Source organism: Benincasa hispida, chromosome 11 (genome assembly GCF_027475165.1).
Source record: "Benincasa hispida cultivar pf3 chromosome 11, pf3_genome.v1.1, whole genome shotgun sequence".
In the NCBI taxonomy this organism is placed as follows: domain Eukaryota; kingdom Viridiplantae; phylum Streptophyta; class Magnoliopsida; order Cucurbitales; family Cucurbitaceae; genus Benincasa; species Benincasa hispida.
The window spans coordinates 19,750,542-19,770,140 of record NC_143488.1 but is presented as its reverse complement, the minus strand read 5'-3'; the positions used below and the strand labels follow the sequence as shown (position 1 = coordinate 19,770,140).

The following is a 19,599-nucleotide window of genomic DNA, read 5'->3' as shown; positions in this document are numbered from 1 at the left end:
TCCTATTTAATTTTTTAGTTAATTTAATATTATATTTTATTTACTTGAAATTAATTACTATAATTTTTCCTTGAAATTAATCGTTCAAATTTGATTATTTAGGTTGATAGAATTTAGTTTCCATATTTATTATCAATCTTGATAAGAAAATTAAGGTGGATGCTTGAAATTATTAATGCAAATTTATTAAAATGATGATATATATGAAATTATTATTTAAATTACTTATTAGAAAAAAAAAATGTATTAATTTGCTTAATTCGACTCATGTGGCCATGTGGGGGAAAAAAATTCTTTTTAAAGTGCTCCAATTGAGCATTTAACCGGAGAACATAGGTAATAGTGGACAAGAGAATTAGAAAAATCCATGTGATTTGCAATTTAGTGTTGATGGAATAGAGAACGAAGAAAAAACAAAAGTAATAGAAAATTGTAGACAAAAACGTCAAAAAATAAATTTGTGTAATAATGACAAATTATTTAATAATATAATAAATTAAAATAATATTCACCACAATATCCACATTAGTTAAATAATAAATTAAAATAATATTCACCACGATATCCACAGTATTGATGAGCTTACTTTATGAAATGAGAGATTTATTTAAGGAAATAAAATAAAGTAAAATATGGCATTAAGCCCACATTTATTCACCCATAAATGTAATAAATCAATGATATATGGAAAATGGGCCCATTTGATTACGTTAGTTGTTATTTATATGTATTCAATAATCATAATGAGATGTGGGACCCACTTTAAATTTTGTAGCCAAAAACATAATTTGATTGAGGAATTAGAATGCTCAATCTGATTGTATTTGAAATTTACATGAAATCCACTAGCCATTATCGTTATTGTTACTGTTACCATTACAAATATTGTTACTGTTACAAGAATTATGAACCTATCATATTTATTGTTACTGATACAATTATCGTTGTCGTTACTACTAGGGTCTAGCGGTAGCAATAACGATAATGACAATAGTAAATGTGACAGATTTGTAATTCTAAGTAAATGATCGAACCGAAAGGGTCTCGAGTCATTTCGATCAAACCAAATAAAGTTACGTTCCTTTCTTAATTATGCAGTAGCGAAAGTTACGTTCATTGAACTCTAGATCAACCTTCTTTGCTTAAACCTAACCAAATTGATTAGAATGCTAATCAATCGTCCTAATTACCTAGTTAGCCTATATTCATGAAAGACGAATCTACTATAAACATATCAACTAACCGCATTGAGCTTTAGGGAAAACAGTAGGATGAACGATCAATTTACAGTCGCCTAATTAATTCATTCAATACGATTTTACATCAAGGTTGATTAAAGAAATAAATATCAATGGTCAACTTCACAATAAGCAAGTTAATCTAACCACTTGCTGCCTATGAGTTATAACCTTAATCAAGGATAAATCTAAAGCATGGAATTACATAATCAAATATTGGTTGTCAATCAGTAATCAAGATGATGCAATTCATGATCAATAAATTTAAAGTAAAACCCATAAGCAAGAGAGTTTGAACAATTTACAATGAAGAACAAGTCTCACAATTAATTATCAAACCTAAGCTAGAAAACTAACCTCTAAGTAGGATTGGTATGACAACCCTAGAGGGGGATGAATAAGGTTACTTTAAACTAATGGAATTTTTTTGCTAATGTGGATCCAATTAAATAAATCAATAAACTTTTTGCTAACAATTAACTTAAACAAGAATTTCAAGCATATAATATCAACCCAAAATAAACCAGAAATTGAAAACAATATTTTAAGCACCGAATTTAATCATCATAACAAGATTGGCAATAAATATGGAAAACAAATTAAATTCTATTAACTTAAATAATCAAACGTGAGCAATTAATTTAAAAAAAATTATAGCAATTAAATTTCATACAAATAAAATAGAATAACAAATTAAGTACAAAATTAAGTAGGAGAGAGGAAGAGAAAATGACACCGAAAGTTTATAATGGTTCGGCACAACCGTACTACATCCACATCCCAAGCTCCTTTTGGGTACTTCACTAGAACTTAACTCTTTCCACGGCTTAGAGTCAAATAGCTACAACGTTCCTTTTTCGGATGCAAGAACAAATCCGATCATTCCACGGTTGAGGATCAAGCCGTTACAACACTCTTGTTATAGGTTAAAAAGTAGCCCTTTACAATAGATTTAGAAATGAAATATAAGGTGAGAAAAACTCTCTCAAAGAGTAGATTTACAAATTTTGGGCACTCAACAAATAAATCTTCACAATACAATAAATCTCTCAAGAATAAGATGAAAAGAAAAAAATTGAAGCTTGGAGAAAACAACACTGTTTTATGGAGAATTGAAAACAATAAAAATTGTTGTTTAATTTTGAAGATGGAAAGTTTAAAAAGAGATGGGGTAGGTGAAAACTAAATTCAATTTGGGTCGTTGGATGTTGATAAAAGAAAATTGAATGGTGTACATTTAAACTCAACTAGGCATTAGACATAAACATAATATATATATATATATCATATTTTTAAGAATCATTCTCTTAAATGCCAACAAAAAAGCAAATGTCGACAATGTGTCCAAAACTAGCCGTTAGACACAAACATAAAATAATATTAAATTCATCTTCTTTTTAAAAACAATCCAAAAATCAAAAGCCCACCGTTTGTCATTCCTTCATTGTTCCACATGTCACCCTCTTAATTGAGTCCAATTTGATTAATTTAGCCGCCACGTTATTAATTCCGAATTTTTCTGTTAAGCTTGTTTTGGTCGCATCTTCTTCATTTGAGCTCTGATTTTAGTGATTCAAAATGACTTGGAATCTTTATTCCAAGCACTATACAATGGAAACTTCAAAACATTCAAAATATAGTGAATAAGAGCATTTTTTTATCATCAAAATATTAATTAATTAATTAATTTGAGATTAAGAGCCAAAAAGTCAATACTCTAGCCACTAATCATCATTCAAATCAATGAACAATGATTAATGGAAGTCTTAATTGAAGAGATGAGAAATAATACAAAAAATGCCTAAAATAACATAGAGAAATAGTGGAAATTCGGTTGGTTTGGTGGAAGATGCCCTAAATGGCAAGAAGAAATGTTTTTATAAAAACGGGCCGGTGCTACGGTGCTAGGGTGTAACGTCGTGGCACCGGGTGAGGGTAGACCATCTTATCAAATTGTAGCATTGTGCATGCATCCAAGCATCAATCTTCGTAGCATCGCGACACTACTACTTCGTGCCCCTCATGGGCATTTTCATAATTTTGCTCATTGTTTCCTCATCGATGCAATTAAGCTTCAATTCAGTCCATTTTAGCATCATTTTATATCTACCTCTTAGATTCTCGACACCTATAAGCACATTAATCTAAGATAGCACATTTTTAGGGCTATCAATAAACACGATCAAAAGAAATCTAATCACGTTTGTGATTCAAACTCATTACGATCGATGATCCATCAATGGAGTTCCATTACGATTACAATACTTTTCATTATGATTTGGTAAAAGTGGCCTAATGTGGAGAACTGAATTCGTGGAAAGATATTCTTGTCAAAAAGTTGGAAAAATATAGTAAAAGATAAATATGTAAATTTTATTGATACTTTACACTTATAAATTCACTAACCATCTACCGTAATTCTATCGATTCTTTAGCTCAATTAGCAGTAACATATGAGACCTTTTATATTTTTTTTTAAAAGTACAACACAAGTAACACAATAAACCAATTAAATTAGAAGATTACATCAAGAGTTACAAGCATAAAAAACCATAGGGAGAAGTAAGACAAGAAGACTCACGCTCTTTTAAAGCTTTAGACGCAAGAGATTATGCCAGACCATTATGATCTCAACGAGAAAGAGATAACCTCCAAATAACTATTCCAAGACTTTGTCTCCTCGATAAAGAAAGATACCTCAGTGATATCACTCACAATGTTATTCAATATGTTGATCACCTCTAAACAATCAAATTCCATCAAGAGATTTGAACAAATGAGTTGGGCCATGCTCTCCAAACCAAGACAAATTGTTATCGCTTCAAGGGTTTTAACCTCACTGCAACTAGGAAAGAACTTTGTGCCAAAAAGATGGACACAATCGACGATGGTCCCGAAGCACCCACCCAAGACCTCCCACCTTAGATACAAAATTCCAAGCAGCATTAATATTTAGATTTCAAAACACCACCATAGGTGGCTGCCACCCAAACGGAGAAGTAGGAAGTAGATGGCGGGGTCTCTATCATGCCTTCCTCATCTAAACTCATCTCACCAATTCACCTCTCCTGCATATGCCTACCAATAAATTCATTAATAGAGTGTTAGTATCAACCAATTACATCTGGAACGCCATCTTATTCCTCGCCTCTCAAATTTACTAGACAATGATCACCATTTTATTCCAATCTAGGAAGGAGATTGAAGATTGTGACTCAAATACCTAAGCTAGCTTAGTTTATAGCTAACTTTATCTTGTAATGGTCTGTTGGTATATGTTATAAATACCACTGATCAGAAAACAAAACAGAGTAGTTTATCATTTCTATTTTTCTGTAAACAAACAAGCTGTACGCAATCTTCTAAGTGAAAAAGAACGTGAATCTTCCCATGGACGTAGGCATCTTGGCCGAACCACGTAATCCTGTGTGTTTTCTTCTTTTTCTCTTTATCTTCTTCGTTTGATTGACTTCAATCTTTCTACAAATCGCCTGAATACAATCTTTCTATTAAATCATATCGAATTCCAAAGTATCAAGTTGAATCATGCATCAAATTCTTCTATCGAGTAGCTTCGAGTCAGCCATTTTTGTCTTTGAGTTTCATCGAGTAAAGATCAAGGCTCATCGATTAAGGTCGAGCATCGATCAGCCCTCATCGCGTTTCATCGAGCAAGAAAGGGAAGATATGAAACTTACAGCCTATGGAACTTTAGTTTTTAATCTCATTGACAGCATCTAGAGACAGGTGGTCGATCAAGACACGACCTACAAGATGTGGATCAAGCTGGAAGGTCTCTTTGCAACAAAAGATCTCCCAAACAAGATGTACCTAAGGGAAAAGTTCTTCACTTTTAAGATGGATTCTGCTAAACCACTATTAGAAAATCTAGATGAGTTTAAAAGGATAGTTTCTGAGTTCAAGAGCCTTGGCGAAAAGATTGGCGATGAGAATGAAGCCTTTGTCTTGTTGAACTCTCTACCCAAAGCCTATAAGGAGGTAAAGAATGCATTGAAATATGGAATAGAATCAGTTACCACTGATGCCATTATTTTAGAATTGAAAACTAGAGAGTTGGAGCTTCAGTCAGTAAAAAAGAAGCAGCTTAGTGTAGAAGGGTTGTTTGTCAAGGGCAAGAATAAGCAGAATCAGTCTAAAGGGACTAAAAATCAGTCTGGTGAAGAGCATAAACCCAAAACCAAGTGAGATGTAACTACTGCAAGAAGAAAGGACACTTGATGATGGATTGCTATAGCTTAAAACGGAAAAATCAGGAAAAAGAGAAGGATCAGAAAGGAAAACAACTGGCTCTAATACCAATTGAAGTTGAAAACGACTGGCTCTAATACCAATTGAAGTTCAACACATACTTGTAATTTGGAATATCAGAACAACCTGGCTCTGATACCAATTGAAGGAAATCGATCGTGAGGATTTCCATGAGCAGCAAAAAGATCATTCTAAATTACAATCATGTATGAACTTTACAATTACAGTCAAAACCAGAAACATACGGTTATGCAATCAATATAGAAATTTCAGCATGATACAACAAATAATCAAGGAGAAATATACATACATTTGTAGACTCATCTCCACGCTTCTGGATCACGAATGCTTGAACACAGCAACCTCAAACGCTCGTCCAACACAACCGCTACACAATACGAACACCGCACACTCGAACTCAACGATCACCTTGGTCACAAACACCCCAACAACACGAACGACCTTCACAGAACCTCGACGATGTCGAGTTGAGTATGAAACCACCAAGAAGACTACCTTGGTATTCTCGGTGTGAGAATCCAAAAGGTGGGCTCTGTGTGGACTTGGTTTGAGGCAGAAGACGGAGGAAATAATAATCGTGTAAAAAATTGAGCAAGTGGGAGATGACTGAACCTATCGATAGGTCGATGCCCAATCGTTTAGCAAAAGCTAAGCGATCGTCTAGCAAAAGCTAAGCGATCGTTTAGCTCATCGCTTAGCTGCGTGTCTGTGCCTACAAATACTACACGATCGTTTACCTTAGTCAATCTGTCACTTAGTAAATCCCATTTACTTGACAACTATCGTGAGATTCTTTTCTGAGAGAGAATTCACAAAAACAATTTTTTCAACATTCCTAAAAATAGGAAAAATAATTTTCCCTTTATCTCACGATTAACATGAAACCACCAATAATCTTCCACTCAATTGGTTATTAGATAAAAAGATTTAATTATCCAATAAGTAATATTATTATAATTATAAATGATAACCAACTTACCATAATATATTTATAACCTATAGTTTTAACATTTCATCTCATGAAACATACAAACCATAACTCTTTTTTATTCCATGGCACTTAATGTAAATCTTATTTACATTAATCCTCCACTAGATGTATCTCATATATCAAACCGATCATATCATATATAATCAAATTACCTCTTGTCAATTTGAACATTTCAAATCAACACCAAGAACTGATCCTCAATTGAATCCATTGAGCTACCAAACTCTTTGTATAGGATACCCCTGCTCGCACGTCTCCACATGAATGGTCAGGATCTACCATCTATAGTAGTTTACAATACTTGCAAACCTCTACAAAGCGAGCCGTATCCGTAGTGTCACCAAGATCAGGTATTCAACCTTAATCCTTATACTACAGACCTATTTAGGTTATCACTTAAGGCATGATTCACTTGTATATCGCATATACATGCTTAAGTTCACATAAGATAACCATGGAGCTTTATTTATTGGATATGAGTAAATGCCAGAATGAAATAATATTTATTTTATTCATCAAACAATATGTATCATTACAAACAACGAGACTCTGGGAGAATTAGGACACCAATCCCAACAATAAGTCCTCTTAAGAAGCATGACTGGGTACTTGACTCTGGTTGTACCTATCATATGACACCCTTCAGACCTTGGTTTAATACCTACAAGGATGTGGATAGAGAATCTATGTACATGGGGAACAATGAAGCCTGCAAAATCAAAGGGGTTGGTTCAATATCCTTAAAGATAAAGGATGGATCAATCAAACTTCTTAGAAATGTGAGACATGTACCTTTACTCAAGAGAAATTTGATATCTCTGGTATGCTCGACTCCATTGGGTGTGAGTGTAGAGGAAAAGATGGAATCCTAAAAGTGATTAAGGATTCTAAGGTAGTGTTGGTTGGTGAAAAGGTCAATGACCTCTACATTGTAAAAGGAGTAGAGATGATGACTAGTGCCTACACTGTTTCAACAGCAAGCTTGACAGAGGCAGACTTGTGGCACAAAAGACTATGACAAATATTATAGTGAGAATGGTATAACTAGGTATAGAACTGTGAGGTATACACCTCAACAAAATGGGGTTTCTGAGAGGTTAAACAGAATGATAATGGAAATGTTAGATGTTTGCTTTCTGATGCTATCCTAAGTGAAAACTATTATGGGTAGAAGTTGTCGCCTACACAGTGTATACCTTGAATAAGTGCCCTCATACAATTCTAGAGTTGCTTATCCCTGAGGAGAAGTGGACTAATCATCCTTCTAATCTAGACAACCTTAAGGTTTTTGGGTGTGTAGGGTTTGTTCACCAAAATAAGGGAAAGTTGAAAGCCAGAGCAGTTAAGTGTATGTTTGTAGGATTTGCAGAGGGTGTCAAAGGATATAAAATGTGGCATTCTGTAGAGAGGAAGTTCATAATTAGTAGAGACATCACCTTTAGAGAAGAGGAAATGTTTATGCAAAAGGAGAAAAGACTTGAGGATGAAGGTGAGTCATCTACCACAGGAACTGAGGTGGAGTTACCTACTGAGCAACCAACATAATCTAACCTACCTAATGACACAGGAGAAGTTGAGGAAGATGCAGGGGAACAAGAGGTGACTATAAATGAGCAACCTGATTTGAGTCAGTATGTCTTAGACAGGGATAGACAAAGGAGAGCCATTACCCCTCCAACTAGATATACTAAAATGAACTATATGAATTTGGTTCTAAACACTATTGTGACTCCTACTAACCAAGAACCAACAACCTTTAAAGAAGCAACAAGTTATGTTGATGCAAGGGATTGGATAGAAGCTATGAATGAGGAAATGCATTCACTAAAAGTGAATGACATATGGTCATTAGTTCCTCTTCCTAAGGGTTATAAACCAGTTTCCTCTAAATGGTTTTTCAAACTTAAGAAAGGTGCATCATGTGATCAAAAACCTAGGTATAAAGCAAGGTTGGTTGCAAAGGGATTTATTCAAAGGGAAGTAATAAATTACTCAGAGATTTTCTCTCCAGTTGTCAAACAAACTTCCATAAGACTTTTTTTTATCCTTGGTTGCTCAAAATAACTTAGAATTTTATCAACTAGATGTGAAAGCTGCCTTTTTGAAGGAAATCTTATCAAAGAGGACCTATGAATGGAAGCAAGATCGTTCCAAATCATTGTGACAGAAACACCGCATTCACAAACAAACATACAAGTTATGCATCTAAGAATAAATTACGGCATGCTTTTCAAACTTAAACAACAAAGGAACGAGAAACATACCAGTTGAAGAACTTTTCTTTCCTTGAACTCTTGCTCTCATCAAGCCAGCAACTCTCATTGTCGCTGAGATCGTCAAGTCTATCGTCCACCAAATCTCGCTGTCGTCTACTACCGAACGGACTTCTCACAAACAGGCAGCAAAGAAGAACACAACCATTCGAAAACTTTGGTATTCTCGGAGTGAGAATCCAAGAGGCATGAACTCTGTTGGATTTGGTAGAGGGGAAGAGGAAACAACGATCGTTTACCACGACCAAGCAAGTGGGAGATATCTGAAGTCTTAACGTATAGACAAGTGCTTGATCGTTTAGTAAAAGGTACCGATCGTGTAGTAGATTGAGTTGATCATTTAGACGATTGTTTAGTAAAATCGCTTTCGCGCATGATAGTTTAGAAAAGACTAGGCGATCGTTTAGGTAAGTTGCGTGTGTACACGATCGTTTAGGACAACTTGAGCTATCATGTAGGCTCTCATTTACTAGATGATGGGCAGTGTACTAAATCGTGGAGCGATTTTCTGATCTTCTTGCAAAAATGAAAACTATTTTCATTTTATCCTTCAGTTACGAAAATTGAATGTAACTTACCACTATCTCATGCGGTTATGGAGAAAAACCAACAATTATCTCATAATTTTTTAATTAAAAAATAAATATAATCACATTATATTTATAACCTATGGTTTAATATCACATCATATGTAACATATGAACCATAGTCCTTTTCTCCTCCACTAGATACAAATAATATTTATTTCCTTTTCCTCCAATTAATGTATCTCATACATCATGTGAACTATATCATATATAATTGACCCGTTTAATTATATCATATATAATCAAACTACCTCTTGTTAATTTGAACACTTCAAACTGACCCAAAAACTAATTCTCAACTTGAATCCATTGAGCTACCAAGAGGACCTTATGGACCTGTGGCTCGAAGCTCCAACGATATGTGAATAGCTGACTAAACTCTTTAGCCACGAGATCCACTATCCGTTAACTGCCAGGTATTCTACTAAAGGCCGATAGCTGCACTCTTCTATCACAAATATATTTCTGTGTCCATCAGATATAACCAATCAATAGTACGATAACCCTTCACAGATGCTCATAAGTACAACTGGGTTAATTTACCATTTTGCCCCTATAGTTACATCTAACTTCTTAAGTACCACTGATCTCTCTAATGAACAATACAACATAGTCCTACTATGTGCGGACACCTCTCGGGCCATAAGAAGGTGTGTGTATTAGAACATACCAATGCGCAACGGAAGTTACCAGGATCCATAAGCACTCTAATTCATTAATTTTGGCAGAAAAGAAAACATGCTTCAACAGAAATAAATGGGTTTCATGACATACCTTTGAAGAACTTCCTCTAAGCTCGAATTCAGCTGCAAATCTTCTCTGAATCTTGTTGTAGACCACCCCAAGTTCTTCCTTAATATCCTCTTGGTGCTCTAGATTGAGTAGTGGGACTCAAAATAAGCTTGAATTAAGGGAATTTGGAGGCTACTCACAACAGCAACTTAGCAGAAGACAACTTCTTCTCTCACGAATTTTTCAGAAAATTGTTCGGTTGCATTCACTTCAAAACACTCCAATCTCTTCAATATATTGCAGACATTCATGCAAAGAGATTTGCTGCATGAGATGCAGCTCATGCTTGGAGTTAATGAAGATTTAAAGTGAGTTGTTAGTGAGCTACTTGGAAGAAGACAATGGAAAATCCAAATTTTCCAACTTTGTGATTTTTCTCTTCTTTTTAAATTTAATAAATTGATTTCATAAATCAATTTTATTTAATAAAATTAAAAATATTATTAATTTTACAAAATTAATTTTCTTAATAAAATTAATAAAAAATTATTTAAACAATTTAAATAATTCTAATTAACTTAATATCAAATATTAAATTATTTTACACAATACCATCTTCAAATATTTAAATCATATTTAAATATTATTTCTCCAATTTCATTTAATTCTAATTTGAACATTTCAAATTAACTTATCACACTATTCTAGAGCTAATCCATTTATGAGCTAGTAGGGAGACCTCGCGGACCTACAGATCATGGGCTCCAACGATCCAAGATTAATCGGTTAAACTCATTATACCGATCTAACCCCCATTTGTTAACTAATGAGTGATTCTACTAAAGCTCATAGCTGAACTTCTCTCACAGTAGATATATTATGTCCACTCGATATAACCATGATTAGTAAGTTAACCCTTCATAGGTTGCTTGTAATAACGGTTGGGTTGAATCTCTGCTTCACCCTCGAAATTATCTCTTGTTCCTTAAGTCCCACTGATCCCCTAATGAACAATTGATTTGTGATTCAATCAATAAATTGAATCCCTCTTAAGCCAATGAGGCCTTTTGTTCAAGACCCAAAATCAACACTTGAAGGGAATAACCTCTCTACTAACCCTAATTGGGTAGGAGTGAATTCCATCTTGTACCCTATGTCCCCAGCTATTCATCCGATCTTATCCCTAAAATGGTAAGCTTATTGAGCAGAGACAGTTGGTCTACTCTCACCGTTTGCAGATCAAAGGACAATCCCGAACAAACATGAATTCATAATGAGCTCAGGATTAAGGTCAAGTTACCTAGGTCATCCGTTTGAAATAGTCAGTCTTAAATAGTAAACAGTGTTATAAAGTAAGAGTGACTAGTTTTGTGGTCCGATCTTGCACAAAACTCATTTGCATAGGACACGCCCACTTCTCAAGTCCCAACATGAACGAATTAGGATCACTTCGTTTGTAGCACTTTACAACTCTTTGTAACAACTACAGAGTAGGCCGCATCCAATAGTGTTACTAGAATAAGAAACCCAACCTTATTCATATACTATAGATCATTTCGACTATTTACTCGAACCTGATCCACTTGTATGTCTCCACATAAAGTTCAAGTACTTATATAATGGTCAAGGGATTTAGGTTTATTGGCTTTCTAAAAAAAATTATATTCAATAACAACTTTATTGAATTTTCAGAATAAGTTCTATTGTCTACAAAACAGAATGTTAGGACATAAAACCCAACAGTGTGGCACCACATCGATCAAGCCCCGGAATCAGCCCTTAAGGGTGCAATCTATCTACTTACCCCTAATTCGGGGAAGGAGTGAATTCTATCTTATGTAGCTGAGTTCCTAGCTCCCAAATTAGACGAATTCCTAAAGTGGTAGGTTTGAGTCAGCAATCTGGCCACTCGCACCCATGCAAATCAAAGGACCACCTTCAAAGGCAGAAGTTCCCAACTCACTTAGGATTGAGGTCATGTTACCTATGATCATCCTAGTGAAGTGAAGTCTCTGTCATGAATGGCGTTATATAACGAGACTATAACACTTCGTGGTCTGGTCTTATACAAACTCCTTTGTATAGGATGCCCCCGCTCGCATGTCTCCACATGAATGATCAGGATCAGACCATCTGTAGCAAGTCACAACACTTGTAACTATTCTACATAGCGAGCCGCATCCGTAGCGTCACCAGGATAAGGATTCCTTCCTATATCCATATGCTACAGGCCATTTTGGTTATCACTTAAGGCATGATTCACTTGTATGTCTCCACATACATGCTTAAGTTACAACGACAACCAGGGATCTTAGTTTATTGGTTTGTGGTAAATCAATTAAAACATCTCATGTTTCATAGACAATAGTGAAGAAAAATATCATATATTATTACATCATAAGTGTTTGTTCAATACAGTGTTTACAAACTATAGGACACAACGAGAGTTTAGGGCATCATCCCCAACACTTCCTTCATGGAAATCTAGAAGAGATAATTTATATGACGCAACCTAAGGCATTTGAAGTTAAAGGAAGAGAAAATCTCTATTTTATACTCAACAAGTCAATCTATGGGTTAAAACAATCACCTAGGTGCTGAACTAGAAGGTTCAATGACTATATTTCTAGCATTGGATTCAAAAGAAGTTCATTTGACATATGTCTTTAAGTAAATACAGGTTCCTATAAGGACAAGGTTTACCTACTCATATATGTGGATGATATGTTACTGGCAGGTAGGTCCAAGGAAGATCTAACCCGTGTTAAAAACCTCTTAAAAAGTGAGTTTAATATGAAGGACTTGGGAGAAGTAAGCAAGGTCCTAGGAATTGAAATCCTAAAGAACAAGAAGAAGTCTGTTTTAAGCATCAATCAGTCTAACTATTGTGAGAAGATCCAAAAAAGGTTCAATATGAGTAAGGCTAAACCTATAAGCTTACCTATTGCTCAACACTTTAAGCTATCCTCAGCCAAATCTCCTAAAGATTCTAACCAAGAACATAAAAAACAGATATAAGTCGTTGATGCTCGTATTTTGAAGTGGAAATATAGATGATATGCGTTGATGGATTTGATTTGTGCACTCAAGTTTCCCCGGCAAAATTCAAGTGTAAATTCCTCTGAGTTTCCTGGTAAGTCCAGGGTCAAACACAGGGACTTGTGAAAACAGATTGCGTTGGTAATTTTTATGAAAACTTTGCAGTAACCAAGTAAATAAATAAGAGTTGGGTTTATTGTTTGCGTTGATGAAAAAGAAATAAATAAAGGTGGCAGATTTGAGAAAAGACAGTTGCGTATATAGATGCAATGAGTATGCGATGAACGGGTTGAGAAGATCTTTAGCTAGCGTTATTCGGGAATGCGTCAGACCATGCGATCATATTACAACCATGCACAGCAAGTCATTTTCCAATGTATATGCGATGCTCCTAAGTCTAGGACGCATGTGTTGAATACAGAATTTTCCATAGAGCTTATCCCTAAGTCTCTACTCTTGTCCTATGTGATGTTGCAAAATACATGAAAGCAAGGTGACCGCATACAATCATATCTTATCTCTAGGATGCATGTGATGCGTTGATAACAAATAGTGCTCATTCCTAAGCACTTATCTCTCGTTTGTGCGTTCTAATTTGGCTCTTCCGAGTCTAGATTCTAACCTGACCTTCCCAAGTCTAGATCCTGTCCTTAGACTACCCTCCCGAGTATCTCTAATGGACGAATGAAACATACATAAACAAGATAATTGCAAAGAATGAAGATTCCCTAGTTGTGCTAACTAAATGCTTCTCAACCCATTCAACTAATTTAGCTACTCATGCGTGAATAACAAAGAGTGAATAGATATAGAGAAAGAAATTCTATTCTTATAAATGAGTTGAGTACAAAATGTCAATGGAAGTTAAAAGTAGAGAGCCTGGTAGCAATTCCTTGCTGACCGAGGCTTTTTATACTAAAATCTTTATTCTGATCTAATGATGATCCCTCTTCCGCAGGCGTCGACCCTCTCTCTGTCCTTAGAGCTTCCGACGCTCTCCCAAGCATACCGGAACGATCTACCGGCACAACTTTCTCCCTCGCGTCCACCTTAAAATGAAAGAAAACTAAGAACAAAGACGTGCGAACTGATCAACTGCTTAACTACTTTTCTGAAGAATGCCCTTGGTATTTATAGAGCATCCATGGTGAAATGCGGCTTCTCTCTCCTGGTTGTACAGATGGGACAACTTTGATATACCGAAAAATTGTCACCGATAAAGCTGAATGTACTTTGTGACCGTTATCAGCTGTCAATTTAATTTGGATTCGACTGTCATCAGCTTTCTGTCCCAATGCTCTTAATTATCCTTTCACCTGGATGCGCCCACCATGTTGCGCTGACCAAGTTGCGGCGATCCTTCTCGGGTGAATGTTTGTGAGCACGATCAATACAGAGCCTTGCGGTGAAGTTGCGCTCGACCAATGAATTCCTATGATCGCAATCTTTGCATTGCGTTAACGCATATTCTACACAAAAATACAAAGATCAACTGTTCTAATGCGTTGGACACATGCGACCGCAATATTAAGAAACTGATGCTTAATGGACGCAAATTAACATATTTCATAAATACAATCCAACATTGTTTAAAAACTTAGCACTATGATAACGTACATTTCTACCCGTTATCAGTCATACCCTATGGTCAGGAAGTCGGAAGCCTAATGTATTTAATGATTTCTATCAGACCTGATCTCTTATATTCAGCTATCCTTATTAGTAGATATATGTCTAACCCAGGTAAGAGACATTGGGAGGCTATACTTAGTTTGGTCTAAAAACTCAAGATTAGTCTACTAAAAATCAGCCGAACCAAATTTAGAACTATATGGATATGTGGATGCTGACTATGCTGGTGATTTGGACAAAAGAAGGTCCCTAACAGGTTACCTATTCCTTTAAGGTCATAATCTAATCAGTTGGAAAGCAACACTACAACCTATAGTAACTTTATCTACAGTAGAAGCTAAATATATGGCTTTAACAGAAGCAATTAAAGAGGCATTGTGGCTTAAGGGATTGCTGAAAGACTTTGGAATAGATAAAACAGTGGTAAAACTCCAACCAAAGTGCTATCCATTTATCCTGAAATCCACAATACCACACTAGAACTAAATACATTGATGTAAAGTATCATTTCATTAGTGATAAAGTAGAGATAGGGGAAATAGAAATCCTAAAGGTTCACACATTAGAGAATGCAGCTGACATGTTGACAAAGCCTAATTCAACGCCTAAGTTGGTCAAATGTCTAGAACAGGTTGGTTTCGAACTTCCAGACGCATGGTAGACAGAATGGTCAGAATCAGGAAGATCAGAAGATTGCAAGGCATTAGAGTCAAGGTGGAGAATTTGAAGAAATTGTGAATCAAATACCTCAACTAACTTAGTTTATAACTAAATTTATCTTGTAACGGTCTGTTGGTATATGTTATAAATACCATTGATCGAAAAACAAAATAGAATAGTTCATAAATTCTATTTTTCTATAAATAAACAAGCTATACGCAATCTTCTAAATGAAAAAGAACGTGACTCTTCTTGTGGACGTAGGCATCTTGGCCGAACCACGTAATCTTATGTGTTTTCTTCTTCTTCTCTTTATCTTCTTCGCTTAATTGACTTCAATTTTTTTGCAAATGGCGTGAATACAATCTTGCTATCAAATCTATCAAATTCTATAGTATCGAGTTGAATCGTGCATCGATTTTTTTTATCGGGTAGTTTAGAGTCAGTTGTTTTTGTCTTCAAGTTGTATTGAGTAAAGATCAAGACTCATCGATTAAGGTTGAGTATCGATCAGCTCTTATCGCGTTCCATAGAGCAAGAACAGAAATGCGTTGAGGATAAAAGAAAATTCACATCGAGTATCGAGTAGAAACATATCGAGCATCGAGTATCTAGGATTGAGGATTTAATAGAGCCTTTCTCAGCTATTTCTTCATCATCTCAGTGTTGATCTTGAGTAATTGGACCTAGATAAGATTGAAACCCAACAGAGTCATGATCAAAGAGCCGAAAAGGATATAACTACCAAGTACTGTTTTTTCGTCACCACCCCTCTCCTCAGCCTCAACCCCCAAAATTGTGGCTGTTGATGTTGAGATCGAGTATAGGGGTGGTGATGAGAGAGAAGCTAAATCTAAAGAAAACTTACCAGGATGCATCCTATAGTCAAATATAAAAAAAAAGGGAGAATTACCTTTAGAAAGAATAGAAGCTAGACGATTGCAAAATTGAACTCTCTATATCAATATCAACATCAATTTTTGAATTCGATTGAAGTATTCAAACTTTGAAGTCCATTTCTTTTGCCATACAGAAACCCACTAGGAAAAAGAAAATATAAAAGAAAAAATCCAACCATTGAGATGATTTTAAATATAGAAAAATGAGCAAATTTATTTTCAAATATACCAAAATATCATTATCTATCTGTCATAGATACTGATAGATATTAATAGATATCTTGATGAATAAACCTTTTAATTTGTTTAAAAATTCTTTTTTTTATGCTAATTATTTAAAATTTCCAAAAAAATGGCAATAATTGATACTGTAAAAGTGAGATTTTAACACTTTCATTGAGAGAAATGAATATATATTTTAATCATTGGTATGAGTTACAAATTCGTGGGAATGGGGAATTTTCAAGTTTTTGGAAGGGTCATCAAATTGGCAGGTCAACTAAGTTAAATTGACCGAGTTGATGTTGTTGTGGCCATGTATAACCCATTCATTGACTCGAGACTTTGGATTGTTGGCATCATTGCACTCGTCACCTCTCATTGCTATTGCTACTCCACGCAGAGACCAAATCCAACCACTCTTAGACTCACTTCAACCTTTTTTTTTTTTTTTTTTTTTTTTTTTTTCTTTAAAAAGACTAAGACCAACTCTTACTATTAAAATACAAAATAAAACACATGACCCATTCAACTTATCCTAATGTGAATTCAATTTATTCTATCTAATTTATTCACTTTTAAAGTAAACTCATTTTATCTACTTTATTTTTTTTAAAAAAACTGAATATTTCCTTTTAACATATCCACCCATCAATTTTACCATAATTACATATAATTACAATAATATATATTTCAAATTTATTTCTATTTTCATCACTCAAATTAAAATAAATTTCTCTATTTACTAAATAATTAACACCTAAAGAATAAAATAAGTAATTAGAATTTCTTAATCTACCTTAGATAATTATGTTTCTTAAATTTTAAAAGTTGTATCCATTAAAAACTGAAAATAAATAATTGTATATCAAATCATATTTATACCCTAAATTTTTATGGGTATGTTAATTTTAACTCTCGATTAGAATTCTCCTCTAAAGTCATACATTATAATATATACTGTGGAAAAATGTTGATGTCAAATTAATATCATTGATTTTTCAGTTTGTTTTCATCTTCTCTTATCTACTTCCTACGTTTTCTACATGTTTAGGAAAATCATGTAATAATTTTGATTGATATTTAGCGATTTTAGTATGATAATTATTTTATATGGATCATTTGAATTAATTTAATAAAATATAAATAGAAACAATCATATAATACTAATAAGTTATTTTAATTTAATAAAATATAAATAGAAAATTTGAAAAGATGTAAGATTTGGTATAGGATTTGTAAAGATGACATAATATTTGAAAAAATTATGTAGAATCTGGGTGTGGTAGTTTTAACGAGAAAAACTAAAAGAATCAAAAGTTTGGATGGTTATTTTTAAATATAGAAAAATAAACCAAATATTTATAAAATATTGCAAAATTGACGTTGATTGACACTCAATTATTGATAATTCTAAAATTTTGCTATATATTGTAAATATTTTCAATAGTTTTACCATTTAAAATAATTTTCCTAGTTTAGATATAAAAGATGAAGAAGTTAGTTTTTTTTTATTCAAATCTTGATGGTCGATATGGATCGAGAAATACTAAGGAAAACTATTTCAATAAATTTTTTAAAAGTGTGCTAGTGTGAAACATAGAAACGTTTTAGGATTATGACAATTTTCGCATGATTTTGTACATGTTAGACTCCACGAGGTCTCTCGAAGGTTGTTGGAATAAAATAGTAATCTGAAACATAAATCCGGAAAATTTAATAATGTGGAAAATTGAAATAAATAAAAACATGAAAGAAATAAAGCAATTGTTAAATAAAATAGAAGAAATAATAACGTGGACTTGTTGAAGAAATCGGAAACAAGCAGCCATGAAATAAGTAAATGACGGTTATACCCTTAGGACCTTCTGAGAAGATACCCCTTGGCCTACAAAGCTTCATCATCTCATCTGTACCTGAGTTTGTCTTTTATGTTCAATTCTCTCCTTCTCGGAAAACCCCAGCAATCTTCTTCATTTTCTTCCCCTTTTTCTCTATATATCCCTTCCCATTCTTTTTCATTCACAATCCAAATCCAAATTTACTTCTCAATTTCTGTACTCTTCCATGGCCTCCAAGAACCAAATCCCCCAATCGGAATCTCGATTCGAAGATTGGCTGCCGGCGATGGCCTACAACCTCGGCGGCGAGGGGCTGATCGGAGAGCTCTGTAATGGCTTCAATCTGCTGATGGATAGAGAGAAGGGAGTGATAAATTTCGAGAGCTTGAAGAGGAATGCGGCCGTGCTAGGGCTTGGGGATCTGACGGATGAGGAGCTTAGAGGAATGTTGAGAGAAGGGGATTTCGATGGCGATGGCGCTCTTAATAAGATGGAATTTTGTGTTCTTATGTTTAGATTAAGTCCTCAGTTGATGGAAGCTTCCCGCTATTGCTTCCATGAATGTCTCCGTCGAGAATTTAGGGATTTTTCTTGATTTTTTTTTCTTCAATGAATTGGATTACTGATTTGCTTGTGTGTATTGTTCTAAATTTTTTGAGATGAAATTAGTGAAATATACTGGAAAAAATCACAAACAATTTTGACTCTCTGTTTCTCTCTCTCTCTCTCTATATGTTTTTGGTTAAGTTGTTAACTTCATCTAGTTTTAATTTTTGTTTAACTTAATTACTCTACAAAATTTTGAAACTAATTCATGCACTTTCAAGTTCAACACTTAATCTTACCTTCCTGTTGATGCAGATCATTTTGTTCCATATGACCCAATCACTAAGGATGAAAGAGAAGTCAAAACTTTGACATAGTTTATTACCATAATATTTATAAATAATTGGTCACATTAGGAGATATATGATAAGTTTGTTATTTTTTAAACCACAAAACATAAGGAATAAATGATAGCACATGCGCAAACTTTCAATCTTTCTATCTTCAATTGTACTAAAAATATACAGCATAAGTTTAGCACTCCAACTTTAATTAGAGGCAGTTCTACAGTTTGAACATAAATTTTCTAATCCTCTCCAAAAATATAGATTTTTTTTTTTTTTTTTACCGAAATGCAAAAGTGAGCATTATC

At 34.2% G+C, this 19,599-nt stretch overlaps 1 protein-coding gene across 1 annotated transcript; it reads left to right on the top strand.

The window, feature by feature from the left end:
• The first annotated feature begins 18,485 nt into the window (after positions 1 to 18,485).
• LOC120091361 (calcium-binding protein KRP1-like) lies at positions 18,486 to 19,099 on the top strand. The gene has a single exon (XM_039049359.2). It carries the CDS (start codon positions 18,628 to 18,630, stop codon positions 18,994 to 18,996), a length of 369 nt encoding a protein of 122 aa, XP_038905287.1. The 5' UTR covers positions 18,486 to 18,627; the 3' UTR covers positions 18,997 to 19,099.
• The last annotated feature ends 500 nt before the right edge of the window (positions 19,100 to 19,599 follow it).